The sequence below is a fragment of the Pan paniscus genome, chromosome 5 (assembly GCF_029289425.2).
Source record: "Pan paniscus chromosome 5, NHGRI_mPanPan1-v2.0_pri, whole genome shotgun sequence".
Taxonomy (NCBI): Eukaryota; Metazoa; Chordata; class Mammalia; order Primates; family Hominidae; genus Pan; species Pan paniscus.
In genome coordinates this window covers 60,140,287-60,167,986 of record NC_073254.2, presented here as the reverse complement: position 1 = coordinate 60,167,986, position 27,700 = coordinate 60,140,287, and the positions used below count along the sequence as shown (strand labels likewise).

General features: G+C 47.0%; 1 protein-coding gene and 1 non-coding gene across 2 annotated transcripts; both read right to left on the bottom strand.

Annotated features, from left to right (window-relative positions):
- Positions 1–5,993: 5,993 nt before the first annotated feature.
- LOC117980789 (uncharacterized) lies at positions 5,994–11,006 on the bottom strand. The gene is made up of 3 exons (XM_055114404.2): positions 10,998–11,006; positions 8,770–9,877; positions 5,994–6,574 (listed from the first exon to the last, which is right to left on the bottom strand). The coding sequence occupies exons 1-2, from the start codon at positions 11,004–11,006 to the stop codon at positions 9,203–9,205; spliced, it is 684 nt and encodes a 227-aa protein (XP_054970379.1). The 3' UTR covers positions 5,994–6,574; positions 8,770–9,202.
- A 15,681-nt stretch (positions 11,007–26,687) lies between these two features.
- LOC112440220 (U6 spliceosomal RNA) lies at positions 26,688–26,794 on the bottom strand. The gene has a single exon (XR_003028400.1). It is a non-coding gene; the product is annotated as a U6 spliceosomal RNA (small nuclear RNA).
- Between the last annotated feature and the right edge of the window lie 906 nt (positions 26,795–27,700).

Sequence of the window (27,700 nt, the reverse complement as noted above, 5' to 3'; positions counted from 1 at the left end):
ATGACCAGGTGGCATTTCTAAACCTGATGTGCAGTTCTAAGAGGAGAATCCATTTTTTTTTTTTTTTGAGACGAAGTCTCACTCTATCGCCCAGGCTGGAGTGCAGTGGCATGATCTCGGCTCACTGAAACCCCTGCTGCCTGGGTTCAAGCAATTCTCCTGCTTCAACCTCCCGAGTAGCTGGGATTACAGGTGTCTGCCACCATGCCAGGCTAATTTTTGTATTTTTAGTGGAGATGGGTTTCACCATCTTGACCAGGCTGGTCTTGAACACCTGACCTCATGATCCACCTGCCTCAGCCTCCCAAAGTGCTAGGATTACAGGTGAGAATCCATTATTATATTTAATATTTCAATGCAGGGACTCAGAGCCCTTAAACTGATTGGACCTAAAAAACCATTCATGGACCACACATGACCTGATCACTCTTGTTCCCTTCCTGTATCTGTGACACAGACAACAAATGCCATCACTTCTCGGCCACAGGTGGAGACCCTGGCCAAGGATACATGACCAAGGATACACGACAGAGCTACAGATCAGTCCTGAACAGAAATGCAACAGAACAGCTTCTTGTTTCCTCAGCCACACTTCTAGACCGAATTTCCTGCCCTGAAATGCTGTCCACAGCCAGGCCAAGGAGCGGAAAAGAGAAGCCTTTTAAAATTAGCATACTAGCATATGGGGCGGTGGGAGGAGGGGGATGAAAAGAAGGATCTTGGAAGAGCTCCAGCTATTTTATTCCTGCTTTTTCATTCCAGTTTGGAGATCTGGGACACATTGATTCACAACTTTATAGTTCTTATTCAGCATTGATTTATGGGCTGACCAATCTGGGCCTAATCAGTCAGAGAAGGATTGGGGTTTTTTTGTCCAATAATGTTATATTTATGAGTCCATGAAGTGCACCTTGGCTGCAGCCCTGCCTGGAGTCGATAGAACAGAACTTCTAAGATCTCAGAGAAGGGGGTTCCCAGACCATTTTCTGCCCCCATATCATGCTTAAAGCTCCACTGTACATTAGAGGCCCCTGGTGTCATCTCACATTTAAACTCCAAACGGCTTGTCTGTAAATCTTCAACAACTGTGAACAGCTATGACAGTCTCGAATGTCCGTGGTTCTGTGCATCTGTCACTCTTATTTTCTCCTTTCCTTCTCTGACTGTGGAAGTAACTAACCCGCAGCTGGATGGATGCTCACTGGATATTTCACAGCTGCGGAGACCAGGGCAGCGTTTGTTCACTCAGAGAAGCCCAGCCAGGGCTGTGCGGAGTTCAGCGGGTTATCATGTGCTTCCGGCTTGATTTGTGGTTATTCTGGTTCAGTGACTATAAAGAAATGAGCAGCCTGGCTAGACAGGAACTAGTTAAGAAGCCTGTCGTGGAGGGGAGGAAACAGAAATACTCAGATTGCAAGCATCTTTATGTTTTTCTTTGACGGGAAAGACATTTTCCCTGTCACACTCTTGGCAGCTGTCTGTTCTCAGCCTCCAACTCTGGTTAGCCCCAGCCGAGTCATTTATTTGCAGGACACCTCAGGCAACAGTGTCCCTGCCTCCCTGCCCTACCGTGGGTACCAGCAGTAAATGTCCATCACCAGCCTCGGCACCCTAATTCACCTGACAAAGGATTCCACTGCTTGATTTATCCTGAGGAGAGAAAAATTCAGCAACAGCAAGAAACTTAGAAAAGCCATAGGCATCTGACAGACGAAGGAAGAAAGCTGCCAATTCTGCATTTCAGAGTCTGAGCCTACGAAGCCGACCAGATCTACCTATAAAGAGGGAGTCTTGAATGTCCTAGGAAGACTGCCAACCATTACTGGGTGAACGATCAGACAGGTCATCAAGTCAGGGATTGGCAAACTTTTTCTGGAAAGGGTCACATGGTTAAGTGTTTCCAGCTTTGAGGGTTACATACAGTCGCTGTCACATCTTATTTTTTCACTACGACTTAAAAATGTAGGCTGGGCACGGTGGCTCACGCCTGTAATCCCAGCACTTTGGGAGGCTGAGGCAGGCAGATTACAAGGTCAGGAGATCGAGACCATTCTGGCTAACACAGTGAAACCCCATCTCCACTAAAAATACAAAAAAAAAAAATTAGCTGGGTGTGGTGGCGGGTGCCTGTAATCCCAGCTACTTGGAAGGCTGAGGCAGGAGAATGGCGTGAACCTGGGAGGTGGAGCTTGCAGTGAGCCAAGATTGCGCCACTGTACTCCAGCCTGGACGACAGAGCGAGACTCCATCTCAAAAAAAAAAAAGTAAAAGTCATTCTCAGTTCACAAGCTGTACAAGAGCAAGTCACTGGTCGTGGTTTGCTAACCGCCCCTCACCCCAACCCGTGGTTTAGACAAACTAAAATTGTTTTTTATTTTAAATTTTGTATCCACTCCCACTGTGCATACATGCATGTGCATGAGTGTGTGGCCTGACAGCTCCAGGCAGTCCCAACGCGCCACACCTCACCTTCCTAGGGTAGAAGTAACACTGGGAAACTCACTCCAGAGAGCCAAGACGCGCTATAGCAGAAAGAACACAGGCTTCAGGAGACATGAGGATTCCTCCCAGCTCAGTGCTGCATCTGTTCTGTGCCCTGAGCCCGTCACTTGCCCTTTGTGACCTTCCGAGATCCATTTGCAGGGTGAAGGGGGTCAGGCCAGATGATGTCCAAGCTTCCTCCCAAAAGCGATATTTCCTGTAGGCATCCCAAACCCATTTAGGACCAAATGAGGATGTCAGAGAAAGGAATGGATACAAATGTCTTCTATTTGTTCACTCTAGCTCAAAGCACAGCCAATTTTGAGGTGACCACCCCCCACATCAGAAAACCCCCTTTGGCAGCAGAGTGGCTGGCACAAGCTCTGCTCAGAGAGAGCTGGGAGGAATGCTTGTCAGCCTGGGGGTGCCAGCCACCCCTGCCATGCTCACCATGGAAACAAGCCGTGCGGCCCGCACACCAGGCCAAGAATCTGGGCAGCTCGAAGGAGCCATGCCATTGTGGGCAGACACCGAGGCTCCCAGAAAACAAGCAAAGGCGAGGCCTGGAAGCTGTAGCGGAGACAGGTCATCATGACCTTCCCTCCCGGGCCACTGCCAGACTGGCCAGCGGACAGGTCTTCATCTCCATCCAGGCAGCCCAGGCAGCCCTCAGGAAGTAAGAGACGGAGCTCACTGCTGCCAGCGTGGGCCCAGGGACTGCTCCCTCCATCAGCAAGTATTGGGTACCAGCTACATGCCTAGATGGTGTTGGGCATTATAGGGACAGGGTGGACAGGATACCGTGACTGCTCTGGAAGGAATGGCTGGGTCGGAGAATTAACACCCTCCAGTGACCACGTGGGCAGCAGAAACTGTACCTTGTGCATTTTGAAAGAAGAAGCTGGAGCTGAGAGCCTTGAAAGATGTTCCTGGTGTCTCTCAGCAGGGGCTTTGCACGTGTACTTTATGGAAATGGTTTGAGCCCACGGGGCATCCTGCCAGCCGCATCCATGACTGCAAAGGTTAGAGTCACCATGCTTGAGCAAAGGAGTAGTGGAGACCTTGCTTTGTAGGAGGCTTAGTAATAATTTGGTAGCAAATGCCCTTGGACCTTGGGATACTAATACAGTCACCATAGAGACCTATAGAAATCCTTGCATTTTCTAGTTCTCATGCAGAGTTGGTTGTTGAAGTCAGATGATCTAAGGGGACGAGAGAGGAGGGTGATAACATACAGTAACAGCCAAGTCACCTTGTACATGGAACGTGATTAATAACATTGACCTTAAAGGGCCTAGGAGCCATTGGTGCTTCAGAGCCATCACGTTGGACAGCCCACCGGCTTCTCTCCTCTTTCCTGCACCTTGTCCTCTCCTTCAGCACCTCCTTTCTCCCTCCCCACATGACACTGATGCTGTGGCTGATGGGGGATTAGGGTATTGGTAAGGTTCCTTGTTTTCCAGCTTTCTGCTCTAGTTTCCTGGCATTTTCTTATTTTTCAGAGACCTAGTGCTTCCAGAGAGCAACTTTGCCGCCAACCGGCGGGAGACCCACTAGCCAAAGGCAGCTCAACAGTTCCAGGGCTTTGACCTGCTACCAAGAGGAAGTCTAACGGGAGAGGCAGCCCCAGGTGGTGGTACAGCCAGAGCCCTGGAGACAAACAGATCCTGTCTCTGTTCGGTACCAGCTATGTGACCATGGGCAAGTCACTTGACCTTTTCGTGCCTCAGTTTCCTGATCAGTGAAATGGGAGTGATAGGCCCTACCTCCTAACCTTGCACACAGGGTTACTGAAAGGAATAAATGAGATCCTATATGTAGAGCACATAGCACAAGGCCAGGACCTGATAGGAACCCAATAAACACTTGTGCAGATGTCCTTTTGGTAAAGGAAGACAGCCAAGGGCCAGTCCCTGGGAGGTATGTGGCTATGGTTAGAATGTCTGTGTCTCCAAAATCCATATATTGGAACCTAAGACTCCATGTGATAGTATTAAGAGGTGGGGCCTTCTGGGAAGTGATTAAGCCATGAGGGCTCTGCCCTTATAACGGGCTAGAGGGAATTGGCAAGATGTTTCTCCTTGTGCCCTTTCACCTTCTGCCATGTGAGGATGCAACAAGGGGTGTCATCTTGGAAGGAGAGACTAAGTCCTTACCAGACACTGAACATGCAGGTTCCTCGATCTTCCCAGCCCCCAGAACTGTGAGGAAATAAATTTCTGTTGTTTATAAATTGCCCAGTCTTAGGTATTTTGTTATAGCAGCACAAAAATACTAAGACTTATCTGCCTTATGGGCAGGCTGGCTTCCTGTCTCCCAGAATGGCAATGCACACTGGTTAGCCTGCCCTTGCCCAGGGCCTAGCAGTCCACCAAGAAGGTTCAGAAACCCCATCTGTCTGTGCTCTGCAGCAGAGCCATTTCTGTGGGCCAGTCTCCCACAGCATGTTCTCGTGGCATAGACTGAGAGCCAAGGGGCGGCGATCACCACAGGGTTCTTCCTGTGGCTAGCTCCAGAGAGCCAAGCCCACCTCTGCTGGCAGGAGCACTGCCCATGTCACTCTGTGACGCCCCATCTTCAGTGCCTCCGTGGCTGCGATGCCCCTCCTCTGACTGACAGTTGCTCTCTTTAGCTATCCTACTGCTTTGACCCACAGTACTACTTGCGCTGATCATTTGCCTACTCGCTGTCAGCTGCGTTCCCAGCCTTCTTTGCTCTGCTCTAGCATAGCAGGGTGAGCCTCCACATGCTGCATTTCCCAGACGCCCTCCAACAGGCTTTCAGTGAGGTTCTGTGAAGAGGAGGCACTGCCAAAAGCCTGGATAGTTCCTCCCTGCTGGCCTCTGGTGGTGTCTCAGGCAGTTGTGACAGTGCTATTGACACCCAAGGGTGGCAGTGGCAGTGGCTGCAGTGTCAGGGGCTTTGGCCTAGCAGTGCTGCTCTTGGCTTCCTGCTGAAGCAGCTCAGTTCTACAGCCATGGCTTGGAATCACACCGATTCTGGTTTCCAAGGAGACGTTCCCCCTTGGCTCCTCCAGCCCACAGCTGGTGGCGCTTTCCTGCAGCCGCTAGTCTTCGGATAACCTTACCTGACTGCCACTGTTCCTCCAGTCCTTCCATCACCCAGTTTCTGCTTCCTCAATTAGATCTCCTCAGCGTGAAAAACCGGGAGGGCTTCTGTTTCCTGACCGGACTCATACACCACTTGAGTGACCATGATTCATCTCTTCAGCATGGTTTTGCACATCTCTGTTCTGGCCTGCTGTGTGCTGATTTTAAAGTTTAATCTTCAGAAGATAGCTTTGTTTTTATTTCCCTTTTACAAAGTTTTTAAATGGAGCCACCCCGAGACCCCATTGTTCCTCCTACCATTCATTCACTTCCCCTTTTTGAACTTTGGTGAAGCCATAACAGCACTAAAGAAAGAAGTTAGGAGTGTATGCCCTTGGACCCAGCAATCATACCTCTAGGAATGTACTTACACAACATAATTACAGAAGAGTAAAAACATGTATGCTCAGATAGATTCATTACAGCATTGCATGTAATAGTGAAAAATCAGAAGCATAAATAAAAAATTGGTTAAGCAAATTTTGCTTCATATATAACATTGCTTTTTAAATGAAAAGATTTCTATCATCTATTATCAAGATTAAAAAAAACAGGTTACAGAACAGCAGGCCTACTATGATCACAGTTAAGTAAAATTGCATACGCATAGGTATTTGTATTTAGACACAAATACTTCAAAGAGTAGTTGCCAAAATATTAACAGTGGTTATCTCTTAAGTGTGGATGAAACTTTGGGTGAGTTTTATATTCGTAAGCTACCTAGATGGGTTCAATCACTACATCTGTATTTAGGATTTATAGGCCAGCTCCTCTTTGTTCTTGAAAGATTTCAGTCTTTTGTTGTTGTTTTTAATCTAATGTAAAAGAAGTCAGTTAAAATCAGAATGAAATACTGTTCAAATCAACAAATGAATAAAAACTTGATGTTCCCAGTTGCTGTAGTTGATGCCGGTTTTGCTGTTTCTTCCGCTAAAGGGCAGATCACAGGGCAGGACAGTCACTTTGGGCCATCAATTCTCCTCCTGAAGAAAAGAAGGGGAAAGCTCAGCTCAGACCTGAGTCTATGACTCTCACTCTACCAGAGTTGCCTCCTAATGATACAGGACTCAAGAGAGAGGATGTAACAAAACTCGATAACCATAAAAGGACATTTGGACAGCACTTTCTGGAATACCGAGCCCATCACATCCATGCCTGATTTTGATAGACTGCGGTACAGCGATGTTATCTCCATTTGATTCAGATTAGGAGACTGAGGCTCAGGGGGATTAAAGAACACTCCCAAAATCAAACCACAGGAAGCCTGGCCTCCCTGCGAATACTAATTTCACCACACCCTGCTGCCTCTCTCCACCACCTTCAAACTGCTTACACACTGGAACTGTTGATAATCCCTCCCTGTGTGAGACACCAGGCTGGGATCCCCTTAAGGGCAGGGACGTTATCCTATTCATCTTGTGTCCCCCGATGCACCAGCATTGTAGCACTCAGTAAATGTTTGTTGAATTAGATTGAACTTCACTGGAACAGTTTTAGAAGTAGGAGGCCAGAGCTAACACTGCCAAAAAAAAAAAAAAAAAAAAAAAAAACCAAAAGCTTTGGTTAGAGTTGAGGAATCTAGGCACTGCAGGGTACAAAGACAAGCAGAAGTTCCTGGGGAGCAGTGGCAATTCAAATAAGCAGGAATTCCAGAGCAGAAAACCCCTCATTACTTTCTTGCTACTCACAGTGTGTCTTGGATCAGTAGCATCAGCATCTCCCTGGAGCTGTCTAGAAATGCTGAGTCTCAGGCCCCACTCCAGAACTTCTGAATCAGAATCTGCATTTTCACTAGCTCTCCACGTAGTTCCTGCTTATCAAAGTCTGTGAGGCACTAGAGGTGCACAAACTCTACCAGCCACAGAACGCCAGCTGTGAGCCCTACAAGTGCTCCCAGACAGGGTTTTATTTTGTGCAATGTGGTCTCAGACCCTTCGTTTGTTTGTTTCTTTTTTTTTTTTTTTTTTTTTTTTTTTTTGAGACAGAGTTTTGCTCTTGTTGCCCAGGCTGGAGTACAATGGCACAATCTCGGCTCACTGCGACCTCTGACTCCTGGGTTCAAGCCAGTTTCCTGCTCCAGCCTCCTGAGTAGTTGGGATTACAGGCATGTGCCACCATGCCCAGCTAATTTTGTATTTTTAGTAGAGACAGAGTTTCACCATGTTGGTCAGGCTGGCCTGGAACTCCTGACCTCAAGTGATCCACCCGCTTCAGCCTCCCAAAGTGCTGGGATTACAGGCGTGAGCCACCGTGCATGAATATTTTCATTTGTTTCTGAAGAAAGAGCAGCATAGCATGTTTGCTTCTAGCAAAGAAGCACACTTTATTAAAATTCTAATAGGAAGAGGAGAAGAGCCCTGCCTCACTATGAGAAGCCAGATTCTGGAGAGTGTGGATCATCCCAAATTTTTGAAATTCTACATAGGTTAGTGGATCTCAACCAGGGGACAGTGGCGATGTCTGGAAACATTTTTTGGTTGTTTCAACTGGGGAAGCTGGTCATTCTGGCAGTGAGTAGAGGCTGGGGATGCTGTTTCCTCCATATTTATTGCCCAGTCCCTCTGGAACTTGGTTTCCACTAAGTCCAAATGAGAGGAGTGGGTCTATCAAATTTATGAAGATCTGGGAGTTATGGAAAGAATCAGAAGAACCATTAAAAGCTTATTCTTGTCAGGTGCAGTGGCTCATGCCTGTAGTCCCAGCTACTCAGGAGCCTGTGTTGGGAGGATCACTTGAGCCTGGGAGGTAGAGGCTGCAGTGACCCGAGATCGCGCCTCTGCACTCCAGCCTGGGTGACAGAGTAAGACTGTCTCTTAACAAAAAATAAAGTATATTAAATTTAAAAAGAAGCTTATACTTCACAAGTATGACAAAAGTTCAACAACTCAAGGACTATAGGAGGGCTGGGACAAGCAACTAAGCACAGAGAGAAAGGGGCCGTGCAAAGGAAGAAATGTGGTAGGGAGAGCCCAACGCCCAGAAAGTGGATATAAATTTTTTTTTATTACACAAAATACTTTCTTACTCATAAGAAAGACTTAAATACCCCCCCTTTTCCACAAATACACCAGATTTTGTTTCATTTCTCTATTTTCCAAACTTCTTGAAATGTGGTTATGAGGAAAAAAAATATTTTTCCAAAAACGATTTTAAAAACAAACAAACTTGTGAACGTCACCAGAGATGGATGCTCCACCAACGCTGGAGCTGGCCTCGCTGCTGCTTTGGCGACTTGCTTTGAGCTCCTCTCCCTCCACGCCACGCAGAAGTCGCAGGAATGGGATGTGAAAGAGTGTTTCTCTAAGCATCCTTCGCAGGGTGCCACCGCCGTCTCCAGGCACTTTTTCTGCTAGGAGCTCAAGACAAGAGAAGGGCATGTGAAGGGCCAGGAAGCCGGGCCAGGGGCCGCCGTGAGAGAGCGGAGGAGGAGGGTGTGAGGCGCAACCGGGTCTGTTTAACGCTGAAACGCTAGGGCCGTGCTTTCCGCTAGGCAGCTGCGCAGAGCAACCGCTCCTCCGCCGGGCGCGCTTCGCTGCTGGGGAGGGACAGGCAGGGATGCCTGGTGCAAGCGATCCCTTGGCCCCGGGGCGGCCCAGCCTCGCCGAGCTCCATTAGTTGGCATCCGGAACATCTGGCAGGGGCTCAGGCTGGGGCCCCAGGGACGAAGCCAGTTTGGTGAGGGCCCGCGCTATGCTGTCCAGGTGGCCGTTCATGGTCCGCAGCTCCACCAGGATGTCCCCGACGTGGGCCTCCAAGCTCGCCGCAGCGGCGGGCCGGGCTCGGGGCGACGGGGATATACCCGCGTCCACGGTGCCCTCCTCCCTGCCCGCAGTGCTGGGGCGCGGGGCGCGGCTCCTTTCCGGGCCCTCGGCCGGTGCCAGGACGGGCGGCGGCCGCTCCTTGTCATCCCCGCGTGTGCTGGGAGAGGTGGTCGAAGGGCAACCGGGGAGCCAGTCGACCAGACGCGGGGCGGCCTCCGGGGAGGAGGCGACGACTGAGTAGCGGCCTGTGCGCCGGGAGGCGCCGGGGCCTGGGGGCGCCGAGGCTGCGGGGAGCGGAGGCAACAGCGGAGGCAGCACTGGCGGACCTGGGGAAAAGGCCTGGGGCTCGCAGGAAGAGGAGGAGGGAGATGGCAGGGCGGCGGTGGAGGGGCCTGGCTCCTCCGAGGAGAGGAACAAGGTGGTCGAAGACTGGGAGTCCAAGGTACTGGGCTCTGAATCTGTCAAGGAAGAAACGAGAGAGTCACTCAGGCATGCATGCTCATCAGCATTTATTGTGCGCCAACTCTATGCCCAGCTCCATGCTAGGTGCTTAAACGAATGAGAAGGTGGAAATGTATTTCCTATCCATCAGAGCTTGCAATTCAGTAAGGAAAAGTGGGTTATATGAGCAGTTAATGACTGGAGAACAAAGTGAAGAGGGTGTGGTACAGAGCCTAGGTACTCAGGGGCAGAGAAGATCAGCGAGTCCAAGAAGGCATCCTGACCTAGCTCTCCACTTGGTCTCGAAAGGTGGCACGGGTGTGAAGACAGAGATGGACGTCCAGGCAGGGGACCATGCTGCAGCTTATTTGGAGGCAATCTTGCCAAGGACAGCCCTGAAGACTATGACAAGAAGGGCCTTCCCCAAGATTGCCAAAAACAGAACTGTGTTAAACAGATGACCCTCCACCGCCCCAGCAGAGCGAGGCTCTCAGGGTGGAGGAGAAAGAGTTCAGGGCCGGGAGCCAGGAGACCTTAGTGCTGATTCTTGCTCTGCCAGAAAATGCCATGGGACCTTGGGCAAGCCCCATCCCTCCTTGGAGACTTGGTTACATCCTCCCATTTATATAAGAAGGTTGGGGTCAATAGCCTCTGGGACCCTTCAGAACAGATCATTCTGCCTTCAAAAGTCTGCAGCTTGAAGCATTGATCTAAGTTCACAGTGGACGCACTTAAAAATCTGGAAGCACTTTACAGACCAACTTTTGTTAGTTCTCCCCTAATCCCTTGAGCTTCCAGGTAGAAAGCAGGAGGCAGCTCTTTGTGACTGGATATGGTAACAAGGTTTACCAACCTCAGATCAAAGGAGCCACATGAATTCGAGCTACCTTAACTGAGCTATCTCAGCCACCCTGGTCACCACCTTTGGGGAGATGGTCCATGCTCACCCTGGAAACAGTTCTGAGTTTTACTGGAGCCAGGTTTGGAGGCTTCTCTCCCAGTTCCAGCTAGAACCGTCTGCGCTTGGCTTTCTGCATTGTCTGTTTGGGTGCCCACCCTGGTGCCCCGCCCTTTGGGGATTCCAAGCTTTTCAAAGGCAGAACTTGCTCGAGTACCTCAGCTTATTATCTTGGGGAGGGTGACCTGATGAAAGAGTCAGTGAGTAAACATATCCCCCGCTGCCTGTGAACATGTGTGCTCTCACCCTCGTCATGGGTGAGCTGTTCCTTCATCTGGTGTCTGGCTCAGACTCAGAGAAGCCCTAGTCATCTGGGGAGAGGTTGGTCCCTCATCCCTCCCGACTCCAGTGTCCAACAACGTTCTCACAGAGCTCACAGGCCCCAGATGTTCAGATGTCCAGTTTGTGTGGGAATTGTGTCTGAGGGGATCAGAAAGGCAATTATTCCTCGGGTGACAGCATTTGAGGAGAAGCCAGCAATGTGCCTAAGAGCTTCTCTGATGGAAAAAGTTCATGGGGCCAGGCATGGTGGTGCAGGCCTGCAATCCCAGCACTTTGGGAGGCCAAGACAGATAGATTGCTTGAGTCCAGGAGTTTGAGCCCAGCCTGGGCAACATGGTGAAACCCCATCTCTACAAAAAACTTGGTGGCATGTGCCCATAGTCCCAGCTACTCAGGAAGTGAGGTGGGAGCATTACTTGATCCTGGGAGGTTGAGGCTGCAGTGAGCCATGATCACATGACTATGCTCCAGCCTGGGCAATAGGGTGAGACCCTGTCTCACAAAAAAAAAGCTCATGGGTACTTTCTGCTGTTGACTTTCACAGAACCGCCTCTCCCCCACCAAAGCTATATATCCCCAGGTGTCTGTGATTATTTTCTTTTATAAACCAAGAATCATGGCTAGTTCTAAGAACCCAACCACTATGAATTGAAAATGATAAAAAAGAAACTCCACAAACTGTTTTCTCTAGCTTTACTTGAGAAATGTTAATGAGCTTCACATATCCAATTCTCGTAGCAGACAATAAAATCTCTATATTAAACCAAATAGAAGTCTAATGTGTAAAATGAAATAGAGGCAAGCACACAGAATATTCTAGGGTAGAAGCAACCTAGAGACCTAATGCCATCATAAAGGTGGTGATAGCAATGATGCTGAGATTTCTCTGGGCTACCAGAGGTATAAGAAAGGTGACCTCGGCTGGGCGCGGTGGCTCACGCCTGTAATCCCAGCACTTTGGGAGGCCGAGGCAGGCGGATTATGAGGTCAGGAGTTCGAGACCAGCCTGGCCAACATGGTGAAACCCTGTCTCTACTAAAAATACAAAAATTAGCTGGGTATGGTGGCATGCACCTGTGATGCCAGCTACTCGGAGGCTGAGGCAGGAGAATCTCTTGAACCCGGGAGGCGGAGGTTGCAGTGAGCTGAGATCGCGCCACTGCACTCCAACCTGGGTAACACGGCGAGATTCCATCTGAAAAGAGAAAAGAGAAGAGAAGAGAAGAAAAGAAAAGAAAAGAAGACCTCTACAGCCATTCACTTAATAGGCCCCAGCAAAACCTTGAACCAAAGAGCACTGGCTCAGTGAGGGTAAAGATGTCTCAAAGAAAAATGCTTCACTGTTGTTTCAGCTAAAACTTTAAAACATGTATAAAAGTTGTCAAGACTTAACCCAACCACACTGGTAAACAGAACTGAAAATCAGAATCACTTTTTCACAAGCCACATCACCTCCCAGAACTTTCTCCTGGCTGTCAGGAAAGTTGGTTGCAGCCCTAGCTCAGCTAAAATTGGCTAAATGATTTATAGGTCTCTTCCATCCAAGCTACTGCTCATTTTATCCCAAATTTGGTGCACGAGCTTTTTGAATCAATGACATTTTTATGCACCTTTGGGGATTGCTACAAAATAATATCACAGTCTTGCTGTACAAACAGGTCTGTGTGGAGGTTGGGGGCTTTCAGGTGCACAGAGTTGAGTTCCTCAGCCTCCTTAACTCCCTTTCTCAGCCCTCCACATGGTCTCTGGCCCTTAGCCTGCTTTGCTAGCCTTCTGAGCATGAAGACTACATGACATTTTGTGAACCTTTTGTTAGCTAGAATTTAAGCCCAGTGAAAACAGGGACATTGCTTATTTCATTCTCTGCTGTATCACCAAGGCCTCAACAGTGCCTGGCGTATAGTAGATGCTTAATAAATACTTGTTGACTGAACACCATGTAATCATCATAGTCTAGAAACACAACTCTAAATGCAATAAACAGATCCAGCTGCATGTTGTTTGGTCATTCAGCACTCCAGTTATTTATCGAGCCTATGCAATATTGGGTACATATTTATCCTTTGAAAAAATGGGTTTCTTGTTTATCTGATATTCAAATTTAACTGTGCATCCTGTATTTTATCTGGTACCCTCATAGGAGATTGACATTTTCATCCTGCCTATTTCATAGATGAGGAAACTAAAGCAAAGATGGGTTAAATGTTTTCACACAATTTCAGAGTTAGAAGGAATCTTTGCTGCTGTTTTGGATTAATTGCTTAAAACGAGGAAGTAGAGGCCAGTGAGAGAAAGTGACTTACTGTTTAGTGACACAGCTGAGAATAGAAGTGAGAACAGAGAGAACAGCGTCTCCTCTCTCCTAGTTATCCCTTCAGGATCCTGATCACTCAGTCACAGAACAAATATGTATAAGAACCTACTGTGTGCCAGGTGCTACACTATATTCCAAGACACAGCCAAACCAGGCAGAGTCCCTACCTGAAGGAGCAGATCGGGCTGTAGGCTCTCTGTCCTCCCACAGAGTCAGTGGGAGAGCACACGGGGTGCAGATCTCACCAAAACAGACTGCCTCTCTGTGCATATCAAAACCCAGATGGCAGATCAGATTAGGGCGGAAATCCAAAAGAGCTGCACAGCAGACATCCACCAGCTATAGTTAGCACTGATTTGCTTATAAAGCTTTCACCCTCATTCACAAGAAGGTGGACTAGAGGCTGGTGGTGAGCCATTGTCACGCAGCAGTTGAGTGCAGACTTTCTACCACAGCACTTCTTTCTCTCTGCTTTGCCACCCCCATCCCCCTCATACATATGGTTGGTTTTTGAGGGGAGAGATGCTGCTTCTTGAGGTGAAGGAAGTGGGATTTAACTAAATATTGGTTATTCTGGTTCCTTCCAAGTCTAGAAATATCTTTGCAAAGGTCACTTGAAAAAAAAAATGTAACTAACAAGCATTTGAGAAGTGGTCAGGCTCTCTAGAAATTTTTTTAAACCTGCAAATTAAAATAATAATGAATTACTATTTCTCACTTATAAAATTGTCAAAGTATTCTTTTGCTAACGCTCATTGTGAACAAGATTGCCAGGAGAGAAGCATTCTAATATACTGATTCTAGTTGAGTAGATCAGTACAGCCTGTCTAGAAAGCAACTTAGAAACATGTATGATAATGTTTAGTGAGAAAGGGAAATTGCCAAATCACATTATTCAGATGAGTGCCACTGCTTACAGGAAAATGTGTATAATAAAGATTGGGAGAAAATACATGGTGATGTTAGGCATGTGAGGCATGTACTTGGATTGTAATTTTCTGAATTTTCAAAGATTTCTGCAGTGACTATGCATGGATATGCCTTCCCTCATCACTGACTTTTGAGCCCAAAGTGACTGCTTCCTACCAAGCCTGGTATCAAGGTCTTCTGACCACTTTCTCTTCAATCTTGTTGCTGAGTTGAGCTGAATAACTTGGCTGGTAACTATGCACCTTGAAAGTCCAGTTGTTTGGGCATTTTCTGGGGGGATGGGGTGGGGTTCAGTTAACTTTTTTTACATCCATTTAGTATTCTCCACCACTGACACCCCCCAGCCTGGGGCTTAGGCTTCCTCTGTGGAAGAGTTGAAGTGTGCACCTGGCTATGGGAACATGTGGCTCATTTGCAAATAAGACCTTCAGACCCTCTCCTTAAAAGCTATTCCTTTCACTGTCTTCCCCTCCTCCATAAATGGCCTTCTGTGTGTTCAGCCAAACACCCAGGACTAATCCTTGACCCTTCTCTTTCCCTCAATTCCCACATCCAATCTGTCAGCAATTGTTGTCAACTCTACCTTCAAAATATACCCAACATCTGACCGTTTCTGTCTCTAGGCAGTGTCCCAGCTGTTGATGGCTGAGCTGAGATCAGAAAACAGGTCTTCTGAGTTCCAGGTCAACACTTTCTCTGCCACACCTAAAGCCTACTAGATTTGGATGGACTATTTAGAATGCATCTCCCAACCCCTCTCAGCCACTCCCTATGACTGGCCCCAGGAAAACCCTTTGCCTAATTCTTGGTCCCCCTTTAATACATTTTAGGTAATATCTAAATTTATTCATTGATTCATTCAAGAAATACTTATTGAGCACCTACTGTGTGCCAGGCAGGATGCTCCATAGTGCACAAAACCAAGCCTAAACTCTGTCCTCATCATGGGGGCAGAAAATAATCATACAAAACAAATGTGTGATTGCAACGGTGACAGAATCTACATGTTATAAGCTAAACATACAAGAGGAGGATAAAAAATCCCTTCTAAATATGAGGATATGACCTCTGGAAGGTTCTTTGAGGGAACTCTGCTTGAGTGGAGTTCTGAAGGATTAGTAATTAAGTAGGAGGGAGGAGAGAACACTGAAGCATGAGCAAGGGCCTATGGCAGGAGGGAGTATTGCAAATGTGTGGAACATCTGGAGAAAGCCAGTGTGTACGGAGTGGAGAGAGCCAAGGGAAGAAGGCATGTGGTATAATGATGCTTAGGAGAGGAGTACTATATGATTTACACTGCCAGTTATCACTCAATATCTATTCTCCCCTTCTTCCTCCATTTTTGGTGGGCTATGGCCACTTGGAAAAAAATATTACATTTTCCAGCCTCTCTTTCAGCTACCTGTAGCCATGTGACTAAATTCTGCACAGAAGGATGCAAGTAGAAGTGCTGTGTGCAATTCCTCCTTCCTGTGAACTGAGATTTGGTTGCAATGGCTGGAGCTCAAGCAGCCCTCTTTGATTGTGAAGTGAAAACTGCATACTAAGGATGACAGAGCAGATAACTCAAGTAGTCTGAGTCCCCCATCACTTTAAGGAGTTGCTGTGCCAATCCTCACTGGTTGAAATGCAGACTCTTCACATACAAAAGAAAACCTTATCTATTCAAACCCCTATTAACTTGGGTTTTCTGTCACTCATAGCCAAACCAAATCTTGATCTACATGACCTTGTCAGACTTGTTAGAGGTTTTGTCTTTATCCCAAGAGCAATGTGAAGCTTTGAAAGAGTATTAAGCTTAAATGTGCATATGCGTGTATGTGTCATGATCAGTTTTATATTTTGAAAATTTTACCTGTCTGCTGGTGGCAGGTTGGGAAGACAAGGGTAGAGAGAATAGAAACAGTAAAAACAGGAGGTTGCAGTTGCAGGTGAGAAATTATAAAATGGCAGTGGCTTTTGCTAGGGTTGTGGCTCTGGAGATACAGAGAAGTAGATTCTAGAGATAGTTGGGACGTGGAAACAACAGGACTTACTATTGTTAGGGATGTGACGCAGTGTGGGGAAAGAAGGCCTCAGAGAAATGGGTCCCCTACCTGGCTGCTGCTTCAGTGCAAGGTTCCAGAAATCCTGGCTCCAGAAGGGGAACTTTCCCTTTCTTATTCTTTGGAATCTGGGTGGCCCCTTCCCAGCCCACACCCAGCCCTCGAAAATAGCTCAGCTCTGACACACCTCACCAGAGGCAGCCCTCAGAAACATTTTCCCAGGAACCTGGAGGGAGGAGAAAGTCGATAGCCTTGGGGGACTGGAAGAGAAGAGGAATGGAAAGAGGAACAGACCTGTCTTCATGAGAAGCAACATCTCCCTGCACTGCAACCAGGCCATTGCCTTTGATGGTTCAGACTTGGCTAAGTTTCTGCCTGCTCTCTTCAGAAGCACCGGCATACAAAAGGGAGGGCTGAGTGTCTGATGAACTCAGCCCAATAATATTCACTTCTTTTATTTTCCAGGAACGTCATGAGACCCACAGGGCAATCTTCTGGTTTTAAGACCTGGTGAGTCAAGTCTACAAATACCTCTGACTCAATCTGATCCCAAGTTCTCACCAGGCATCTCCTAGGAACATGGCTCAGCAGGAGAGCTGGAACTGACCAACCCTCTGCAGGGAACAGAAGGGTTGGTTTCTCTGCTTTGGGGTTTGGGGAGGGAGGGGGTGAGAAGGGCTGGCTGCAGTGGAAATGATGGGATTCTTGACTTGACACTGACCATGCTCACAATAAGAGCTGACATTTATTGAGTACTCTCTAACTCCAAGCCATGTGTTATCTCTTCTAATCTTCACAGAAAACTAGAAGTGGTTTCTGTCATCAATCCCATCTTACCATTGAGGAAATTGAGGCTCAGCTATGTTAGGAACCCTGGTCACTGGCACAGAGCTGTGATATGAACCAAGGCAGCTGATGCCAAGGCTATTCCATGTGAGGGAGGTCATGTGCTTTCTAGAGTTTTTGCAGGCATTGGAGGAGGACTGAGGAGAGCTACTATTTAAGGAGGGTCTGCTACACTCTAGGCCAGTTATATGCCACCTTGACTGCACATTAAAATCACCTGGGGAGTTTTATAAACACTATCGGCGCCCCTGACCAATTAAATCAGTATCTCTAGGAGTCATACCCAGGCATCCTAGGTTTTAAAAGTTCTCCAGGTGATTCTAATATGCAATAAGGTCTGCTCAATAAAAGCAAGTTTCATGTTTTTTATTTTTTTTCATTTAATGACCCTATATCCATTAGTAAATGGGGAAGCTGAGGCTCACAGAATTTGGATGGCTTGCACAAACCCCATGGCTGATAAGACCCATGTCTTGATCTATATCTGGCTGATTCCAACACCCGTGTTTGTTCAGTTCATTCCATTCTCTCTCATATTTGGGCATCCTCTATTTTGAAAACATGCGATTTTTTTTTATTATAAATTTCTTTTGCAATTTTCATTTTGTTTGTTCAAGTCCAAGTGCTGTTTAGGTCAGCTGCCTGAGAGTAGCAATGCAGTCTATAGCCACTGAGTCGGGTGGGTTGGCCCAGGGGCGGCTGAAACCACGGCCTTGGCTTCATCCAGGCTCTGCTGCAGCCAATGGACCAGGACCTCCGAAGAGATGTCCAGGAGCCCTGGCTGGGAGGTGCCCACTGACTCTCCCAGGCAGAATACTGGCCATCTTCTGTGGCTTCCACCCCTGAGGGGCCACCATCTGAGAATGAGAAGGCCCAGCCCTGGGGAGATCCCTAGTCTCTGTTTCCAGCAGTGCTAGTGATTTCCCAAGGAGTGACATTAGAAAAGTCATCACACATTTATTTCTGTATATATCATTCAGAGCCTAATTTTCTGGTGGCTGAGGGTTGAGCTCATCAGAAACAGACTTCATCATCAATTGAGTTAATAAAGCCAAGTCAAGACAAGGGATAAGGGCAGCCATCCAGATGGATTCAAGCAGCCAAGAGGTGCTTCTGCTCAAAGACTACCTTTAAAGAAGGGAAGAGAAAGAAGTGAGAGCAGATACCTGTACACCCATGTTCATAACAATATTATTCACGAGAGTCAAAAGGTGGAAGCAACCCAAGTGTCTATCCATGAATGAAAGAATAAACAAAATGTGGCACAAACATACAATGGAATATTGTTCAGCTTTAAAAAGGAAGGCAATTTTGATATATGCTACAACATGGATAAACTTGGAGACCTCTGCCAAGTGAAATAAGCCAGTCACAAAGGCCAGTACACAAAACATTGTATGATTTCTTTTGTGTGAAGATCCTGGAGTGGTCAAATTCATAGAGACAGAAAGTAAAATGAGGGGGAGTTAGTGCTTAAAGGATACAGAGCTTCTGTTGGGAAGGATGAAGTTCTGGTGATGGTTGCCCAACTGTGTGAATGTACTTAATGCCACAGAACTATATACTTAAAAATGGTTAAAATAGTAAATTTCATGTTGTGTATACTTTACCACAATAAAAAGGTGGAGGAGAAGTTTGACACCTTAATTCACAATTTTGTCCAAGCACTTGAAAGATCTATATATGGCATTACCATAAATGTTTATAAAATGGGAATGGGAAGAGCTGATAAAATAAATTGCTATGGAGAACATGAGAGATCAGGTATGGGTTAAGCACCCCGGAGGCTCCTGAGGATGAGGATTACTTACCCAGTCCTGGACTCTAACTAAACATTAATGCCTCCTCAAAGATGTCTGGTTTTTTAGTCATCAGGGTGTCAAATTCTAGTAAAATGGCTTTGTTGAGACTGTGTGGATGCAGGTTGGGAGAAAGTAAAGTCTAGAGCCTGACACTTTCAGAACCACTCTTACACTCATATGCATTATAAGCAAAGTGTTGCAACCTCCAAGCATTTCACAGCCAACCTTCTGGCTCAGGTCACTCATTCCCACTGGCAACACTGGCAAGTGTTTGGGTCAAGAGCCCCATGGTCCTCACCCAGACTTCCAGACACCTCATCCCTTTATTGCTCACCCTGCTCCAACTATTCCTTGAAGGCACCAAGCACATTCCCACCTCAGTGCCTTTACACTTGCTGTTCCTGCTGCCTGAAATGCTCTTCCCTCAGCTATCTGCAGGCTGTCTCCCTCATCTCCTTCAGCCTTCACTCAAAGTCACCTTCTCAAGTGTGCTTTTCTGGCCACCCTAGTTAAAAGTGCCACCCCTCACTCTACCACATCATCTTCCTGTCCCCCTTGCTCTGACCACAGACGCTATCACTGTTCCACTCATATCCCCAGGGAATATGCCAGTGGAGGAAATTGTATGTGCAAAAGCATGAGGCTTGGAAGACTGTGGCCTCAAAGGCCGTCTGAAATGGCTGGAGTGGAGCATCCATGGGGCTGGGGGACTTCATGGAATGGCTTAAAGGGTAACGAGGACAGAAGGTTGAGGGAGTTTGTCTACCAAGCTAAGGAATTTGAACTTTAGCAGGCAATGGGGAGCCACCAAAGGGTTTTAAGTAGGAAAGTAATAGATTTGATTTGCCTTTTAAAAAGATTACTTTGGCAGCCAGTGGAGTGGAGGCTGAAATGGATGGGATGAGGCTGGAGGCGAGAAGACCAAATGTAAAAGTAACATCTTGAACATTGATGAGCTCAAATGACGTTGCAGCAGAAGTGAACATAAGAGTGACATCCAGCCAGCCAGTATTAGAAGCAATTTTTTTTTTCTAGGAATAGATTGAATTTCAGCAAAAAGAAACTTTCCTGCCACCCTTTATGACAATCCTGTGAACGCTGGCTCCTGCCCTCATTCAAGTTGGCCACCCTTGGTCTTTCATGCATCACCATTCAATAAAAGCAAGCATGGGTTTTATGGGATTGTTTGGAGAGCCCTGAGCCAAAGTTTTCTACTCACTTAGGCAAGGCTGTTCTGCCAATTCTTAAATTGGCTGTTTTTTACATATAGGGTGTGAAAGATATCTCTATGCATCTCTAGGAACACACCCATTTGGAAGGAGACATATGTGACTATATATAATATCTTTATGTGCTTTTTGAAGGGATGTTTATACAACTTGCATATTCTTTGGCATGAATATTTTTGTAGAATGGAGAAAGGGAGAGACAGCATGAGAAAGCTATTCCTATGCCATAACTGACTTTGGCTCATGAAACGAAATGCAAAATAGATTATGTTCCTTAGCAATGCCTCCTGGGTTGAACGGCTCCCAAGTCAACCCACTTAATCCTTCCTCCTGGAGGGTCACTCACCTTTGAACCTTCTTTTCTAAAACTACCATTAAAAAAAAATAACAATGATGTAGCCCAGTCCAGGCCCTACTGAAACCCAGGCTCCCTACCCCCAGAGGAAGAGCTCACCAAAAGAGTCATCTCGCTTCTAAACCTCGGGTTGCTTGAAGAACTTGATGGAAAGAGCAGGGTAGTAAAAGACAGCATTTTGGTTGGTTTTAACAAGGCTAGGAAGCCTAGAGTGGGGCCAGCTGTATAGTCTGAACTAACCCAAGAATATTAGAAGCCGGGGTCACATGGAGCTGGGACACCACCAGGAATGTGGGGAGCAGAGACAGTCTGGCGAGGAGCGGAGGGAACGACTGCAGCCCCCTGCTGCCAGCTCCCACGTGAGTCAACCAGGAGGACGGGGGGACGGCTAGGATAGGCAGGCAGGAGGACTGATCCTGCAGGGTGAACGGGCAAGCTGCGCCCAGCCGTATGGAGTTCACTTGGGCCCTCTTCACACCATCAAGCTCCAGGACTTCCAGGGGGAGCCAAGGGTGACAGATGTGTCAGCCAGGACAGGCACCTCAGAGAAAAAGCCTCCTTGGTTTGTTCCATGGTGTCCCCTTGCCAAGTCCCCAACCCACACTGAGCAACCAAGCAGTAGGACACCCCATCTGGAGAGGAGGGAGGTGACGGCTCCATTCCCCAAAGCAATAGGCAGCAAGGTTTCCGACAAGGATGTTCAGTAAGTCAGCGGAACTGGCTGAGTCCTCTAGCACCTTCCATTTGCTTGGGGAATAAAGTGACACTGCCCAGCCCTGAACACACTTGGTAAACATCTGGTAAGAGGATAATCCTGTTTCGGCATTCCATGGTGCCCTGGGAGCAGACGCTGGCTCTTAACAATTGATGCCTCTGGTGTCTGTTGCCACCTCTTACCACCACGCCCTTGCACTTAGAAGCAAATAATCCCAAGAGATGGCAGGGCCATATTCAGTTCCCTAATTGTCCCATCCAGGCACTTTTAATGCCCAGTCCTTTCTCCTAAGAATTCCTCTGAGACCAGAGCTCCCAGCCTTGCCACTGTGTCTCTCCCTCAGGACATCTTTTCTAATTTGGGTCTGAGCTTTTCCATTCCTTCATTTCATGCCATTCCTTCTAATGATAACCCTTTGTGCCAGGCTCAATTATATACAAAGCTTAAATGAGCAACCCCAACTCTAAATTTGGCCCTGTCCATTGAAGGGGGTGGGGGTGGCCTTGGTCATCTGGCTTTGCTCAAAAAGAAAGATGCTACTCCCCATGGGGAAACAACGCCAAGGAGAGGGGGGAAAACCTTTTGCAGAAATAAAAATCTAGAATGAAGAAACATACCCGTGCTGGCTGCCCCTGGTCACTGGGGCTTGAAGCTGCTTCTGCATCTTCAGCCAGGCCTGTTAGGACTCTTTGTCCCACTACAGGCATGCAGAAGCTACAGACATGCTTTTATTTTTCCTTTTAAAAACGTCCTCCGATCTGACCCTACCTATGCTCTCCCTGCAGGGTTAGCAGAGGGTGAGATGAGAGCATTTGCCAGGAATTTCCTGACTTCTGTGAGTTTTTCTCAAGATCTGGTCATGAGTCAACATGATATACTGGGACACATGGTGGAGCTTGCAGTGGCCTCCCCTCCCTTCTGGAACTTTAGGAAAACCATGTCCCTGCTGAGTAACCCTGGGCAAAAATCCAGAAGGCCCCCTCCCTCTCCCTGACTCTCCCTCTGTACAGTCCCCAAGTTAGAGGAGATAAGGGAAATATATTTACAACAAACTTGATCAGACTATTAATATTCTCCAGAACTACACAAAGATCCCTGTTTATACAGCTCACCTCCTTTCAAAATTAAGCTCTCTTGTATGGTTCCATTGCTCTTTATATTTTGGGCATTTAGAAAATCGGAGGAGGGGGTGATGAGGAGAGGAATGGAGAAGAAAGGAGAAGCATTGCCCAGATTCACAATGACAAGATCCGAGACCCTAACACACCCTCTGAGAGGCCCAGGTGAACTGGGCTGCCAGGTAGGTAGAACTATCTATGCAATTTTATTGATGTTGACAACCCATCTGAAATACTCAAACGAAGTAGATTCATTACAATTTCACGTGCGAGTTCTGACTACCAGAACTGGCTATCCTGGCCAGTGGAGTCCAGCCATGATCAGTTTCTGCTAGTGATAGTTTAGAATTACCCCTAAGAGTTTGGGGGAGAAGCTCAATGAAAATCAATGACATCCTTCGATAGGTCTTTGAATTAAAACAAATGGAGTGCTACCATGAGACTGTTAAATATCTGTGAAGCTTTGCCTCAACCCGGGTTAATGGGAGCAGATTCTGGGAAGCACTTTGCAAACTGTTAGATTGTAGCAAGGAATTGTTGGTATCACCATCGTTGAGGTTCACTAGCTTCAGCTCTTTGGGCCAAAGAAGATGAACGTCTTTTATGAATGTAGCATAGACTCACACCTGTAATCCCAGCACTTTGGGAGGCCAAGGTGGGCTGATTATCTGAGGTCAGGAGTTCGAGACGAGCCTGACCAATATGGTGAAACCCCGACTCTACTAAAAATACAAAAAAATTCACCGGGTGTGGTGGCAGGCAGATGTAATCCCAGCTACTTGGGAGGCTGAGGCAGGAGAATTGCTTGAACCCGGGAGGCAGAGGTTGCAGTGAGCCGAGATCATGGCATTGCACTGCAGCCTGGGCAACAGAGCAACACTCTGTCTCGAAGGAAGAAAGGAAGGAAGGAAAGAAAGAGGAAAAGAAAGAGAGAAAGAGAAGGAAAGAAAGAAAGAAAGAAAGAAAGAAAGAAAGAAAGAAAGAAAGAAAGAAAGAAAGAAAAGAAAGAAAGAAGAGAGAGGGAGGGAGGGAAAGAAAGACGAAAGAAAGAAAGAAGGAAGGAAGGAAGAGAAAGAAGAAAGAAAGAAGAAAGAAAAGAAAGAGAAAGAAAGAAAGAAAGAAAAGACTTTCTAATATCCTTGAGAGTTTAGAGGTGAATATCTTTATTCCTGTCTTTGAAATGCAGAAACTGAGGGGCAAAGACATCAAGTGAGTTGCAGGCATTGAGGAAAATAGGACACAGCACCTCCGACCCCTTAGGCCCTTTATCTCCTTCTAGCCCAAGACCCTCAGGAAGGGTCAAGGCATCCTTAGTTGTGGAAAGCATAACTTGGGAAGGAAAATCTCAACTTGAAGGAAAAGCTTGCTGAGGAGAGAGGCCCTGTTTCTCCTCTCAGCCTTTCCTGTGTGCTGGTATCAACTGTCCAAGTAACAGATGGAGGTGGTGGGGCAGGTGGGCTGCTCTGCTGTCCCTGGCTGTGCTGGGGTCAAACTATCCACTCTCCCCATCGCAGCTGCCAGCCTGGCACGTTGTACCACCTGCCAGACCTGGTTCCTGAGGCCACAACAGAGTTCTCATACTTTCTACCATTCTGAGGGAAAAGTGAGATCAATATTTTCCAGGGCTCTTTCAACTGAGATGAAGAAGGCAACTGTCCTCTTCTCCACAGGCTTTTCTCCCCTTTCCTCACTTCCCCTGTCCTCTCACACGCAAGCACACAAGCCCATGGTCTCACCACGCCGGAAAAAGACAGCTCCCAGTTTCCTTCTCATTATGGGAAAAAAAATTCTGAATGGCTGCTTTTTCACATACATATAACAGCAAAAGGAGAACAAAATGAGGCAAAGAAGAATAAAATTTTAGTGAACTATAACTTTTACATTTTTATTTAAAAATGTTTATTATACATTATATTTTATTATATATTTTTATTATTTCTTTATTTGTTCATTTGCTTATTTATTTGTTGTAAGCCAGCAGAGCCTTTCCTTCTCCCAGCTGACCGTTTTCTACCATCTGCTGTCTGCCTGTTGAGGTGCAGGCCGCTGGGAGAGGCTTCCTGGAAGCAGAGCTTCCCCTGAAGCAGAAGTTCCCCGGATGTACGCAGTTAGAGCCCAGGCTTTCTGTGAGACCCAGACCCAGGCCACTTTCATTGGCGGGCTCTGGAAACATTTTCTTTCAAACGCTGTGGGCTGTAGCTCACTTACACATAAAATGAGCAAAACAACACTCTTTCCCATAGCTATGCCATGAGGTTTAATTGTTGCAAATTTGTGAAGTGTTTTAAAATCCTTGGATTAAAGAAGTTATATGAGAAAAAAATGTTATTATAGAGTGGAATTCTGCTTAGTTGTCATATGTTTCCTGTAACTCTTCCCCTGTGTCTTATATAACTTGGAACAAGTAGTATGAGCTATGAGGCCTTCAGAAAGCCTTTAAGTAATTTCTTGGCCTGCTTTCTTTACCTTTTAAAAAAAATTCTTCTTCTACTTTTCCTTTTTTTTTTCTTTCTAATGCAGCCAAAACTTGTTCCCCTCTAATCCGTATGATGAGAAAGGAAGTTGCTTGAGTTGGGGTGGGCCCTTGTCCACCTGAGTACTTCCTTGTCTCTCCTCCCTTCCTCTCCCTTGCCTTTGCTCCCCACCTACACCTCTTCTTTTTATCCTCATATACACGTTCATAGATTGAAATAAATTTGACTTTGAGCCCTGGCTCTAAAATTTGCTCTGCCTCTTGGACCAATTGCCAAAACAGGTTACTGAGTGAGGCTCCCTGAAGCCAAGCCTGATGTGTGTCGAGGCTTGGTGATGGTGACAGAACAGAGCCTGGCTGACCAAGGAGCACAGGAGGCCCTGGGTGGCTCTTCCCCACTAGGACTTCCCAACATCAGCGTCACACCCAAAATGTGGGAAAACACCCAGGCAGCTGCTACGGTGGCCATGAGGCAGCAGCCAAGAATGCCCCTTGTCCTGGCTGCAGCTGTGTCCCTAAGCAGGTGCTGCCTGGCGGCTGGGCATGCCTGCATGTGTCACATCCTCCCCTGGGCACACAGAAACACATCCCAGATCAGGGATACACACTGGCCCTCACAAGCAGCACTCTCAGGCCCCATGCCCGTCCTGAGGCCATGGAGATTGTGAGCATAAGATAGGCCCCAGGTGATGAATTCTTTGTAACCCAGTATCTCAGCCTCAAGATGCATTTAAACATTTTTTTTCCTTTCTTACTTTCAGCCTTGAGGCAGACTTTGAAACTCTTTGCTTCTTCCTTTCCCACCGTGCAGGCTTGTCTAATTATGAGCTTGCTTAGAAATTCCAGGGACCAACTTTGAAACATACCAGGCAGAGAGACCCAGCTGCAGGATCCTCCCACTCAAGAAGAGTTAGCAACAGTGAGCCCCCCACTGCCAGGCTGAAGTCAGTATGATGCGAATCAGACCTCCCCACAAGCCATTACCGAGATGGCCACAGAGCAGACACGCGGACCTGCGCCCCTTTTCACTACTCCTGCCTATTCCCACACCTTTTCCTTCCTAAAACCCTTCCCTCGGCCTAAAAAGTTGGAATGATCTTCCAAAGGCATGAGCTTGGCCATACCCCAACCGCCAGCATTTTCATAAAGTTGCTTTCCTTTCTCCACACCTCTCTTCTTCTGTTTTCTACCTCTGAGCGGCGAGCAGTCAGACTTCAGTTACAAAATGGGGCCCAGAGTCACATTCCCTCTGCCCTCTGCCCTCTACCCTCAGCTAAAGGACCCTGAACAGATTAGAGGAACCCCCTTCCACTGACCCTACACCTCCCTGGCATCACTGCAAGGGACAGAGTGTCCCCAGAGGAGGAGGGAGCACTGACGCTGGCTCTCTGGCCCCGCACAGGGACTAAACATCTACTGCCATCCCCACACCACCCTCATCCGAGAATTCTCAGTCGGGGTCCCACTTCTCTGCTCCCCACAGACCGGAAGAACCCAGTGAGGGAGGGCTAAAGTGAACCTGAGCCTGGGGACAGGACAGAACCAGGCAGCCTTCCTCCTGCACCTGGGCTTTTTTTTTTTTTTTTTGTAATTTTCATTTTTGTGTGCACGTAGTAGGTATATATATTTATGGGTTACATAAAATACTTCGATAGAGGAATGTGATGCATAATAACCATATCATGGAAAATGGGGTATCCCTCCCCTCAAGCATTTATCCTTTGTGCTATGTGTAATCCAATCAAATTATTATTGACTATAGTCACCCTGTTGTACTATCAAATACTAGGTCTCGTTCATTCTTTCAATTTTTTCTTTTGGTACCCATTAACCATCCTCACTTTCCCCCCACCCCGCCTCCCCCTACCATAGGGGCCATGGTAATCTTCTCTGTATCCTTCCAATTTTAGTATATGTGCTGCCGAAGCAAGCACCCTGGGCCCTCTTTGTCTCTCATTCCTTCCTTACTCTTCCTCACCTGCTTCTCCCCAACCCCAACATTCGCTCTTTTTCCCTCTTCTCCTACTGGTCTCCACTCCCACCCTCAGCCTGCCCTAGCTCCTTACCCCCAGCAACCTACTCTCTTCTTTTTTAAATTTAATTCTATTTTTAATTGATACATAATAATTATATATATTCATGGGATACATGATGATGTTTTGATATGTATAATGTATATTGACCAGAGCAGGGTAATGAACATATCCATCTTCCCAAACATTTACCATTTCTGTGTGTTGGGAGTATTCAATATCCTCCTCCTAGCTATTTGAAACTATATGATCGTTAACTACAGTGGTACAGAACACTAGAACTTATTTCTCTTATCTAGCTGTAATTTTGGATCCTTTAACAAATCTCTCCCCATACCTCTCTCTCCAGGCTGGTTGGTTATCTGGGGGTATGGGGAGCTGTGTGTTGCCTCTTCAACAAGAGGAGAGTAGGGACTATGTCTCATACGGTGATACAGTCCCCTCCCTAAATGTTTTACTCACCCCTGCAGAAACAAAAACCAAACCAGAGAAGTATTTCACTTTTAAAAGGGGGTTTCCTAGAGGCTGTTTCCTAGGGTCTACGTAAATTCGGTCCCATGATAAACATGCTAGAACATTCAGAGCTGAACACAGTTAAATGGTTTCCTTCCCTTAGGAATTCTGAGGACCTTAACATGATAAAGAGCATCATAAACATCCGAGAGAGAGGCAGAATGTAGAGTTTTCCAAATTTATTTGAAACTCCCCTTTTCTAAGAAATATTTTGAGAGGCAAGGCAAACATCCCCTTGACCAATGCTACGGGAGATGCCAGCTCCTCCAAGGCTGGCTCCACTCTGGAATTATG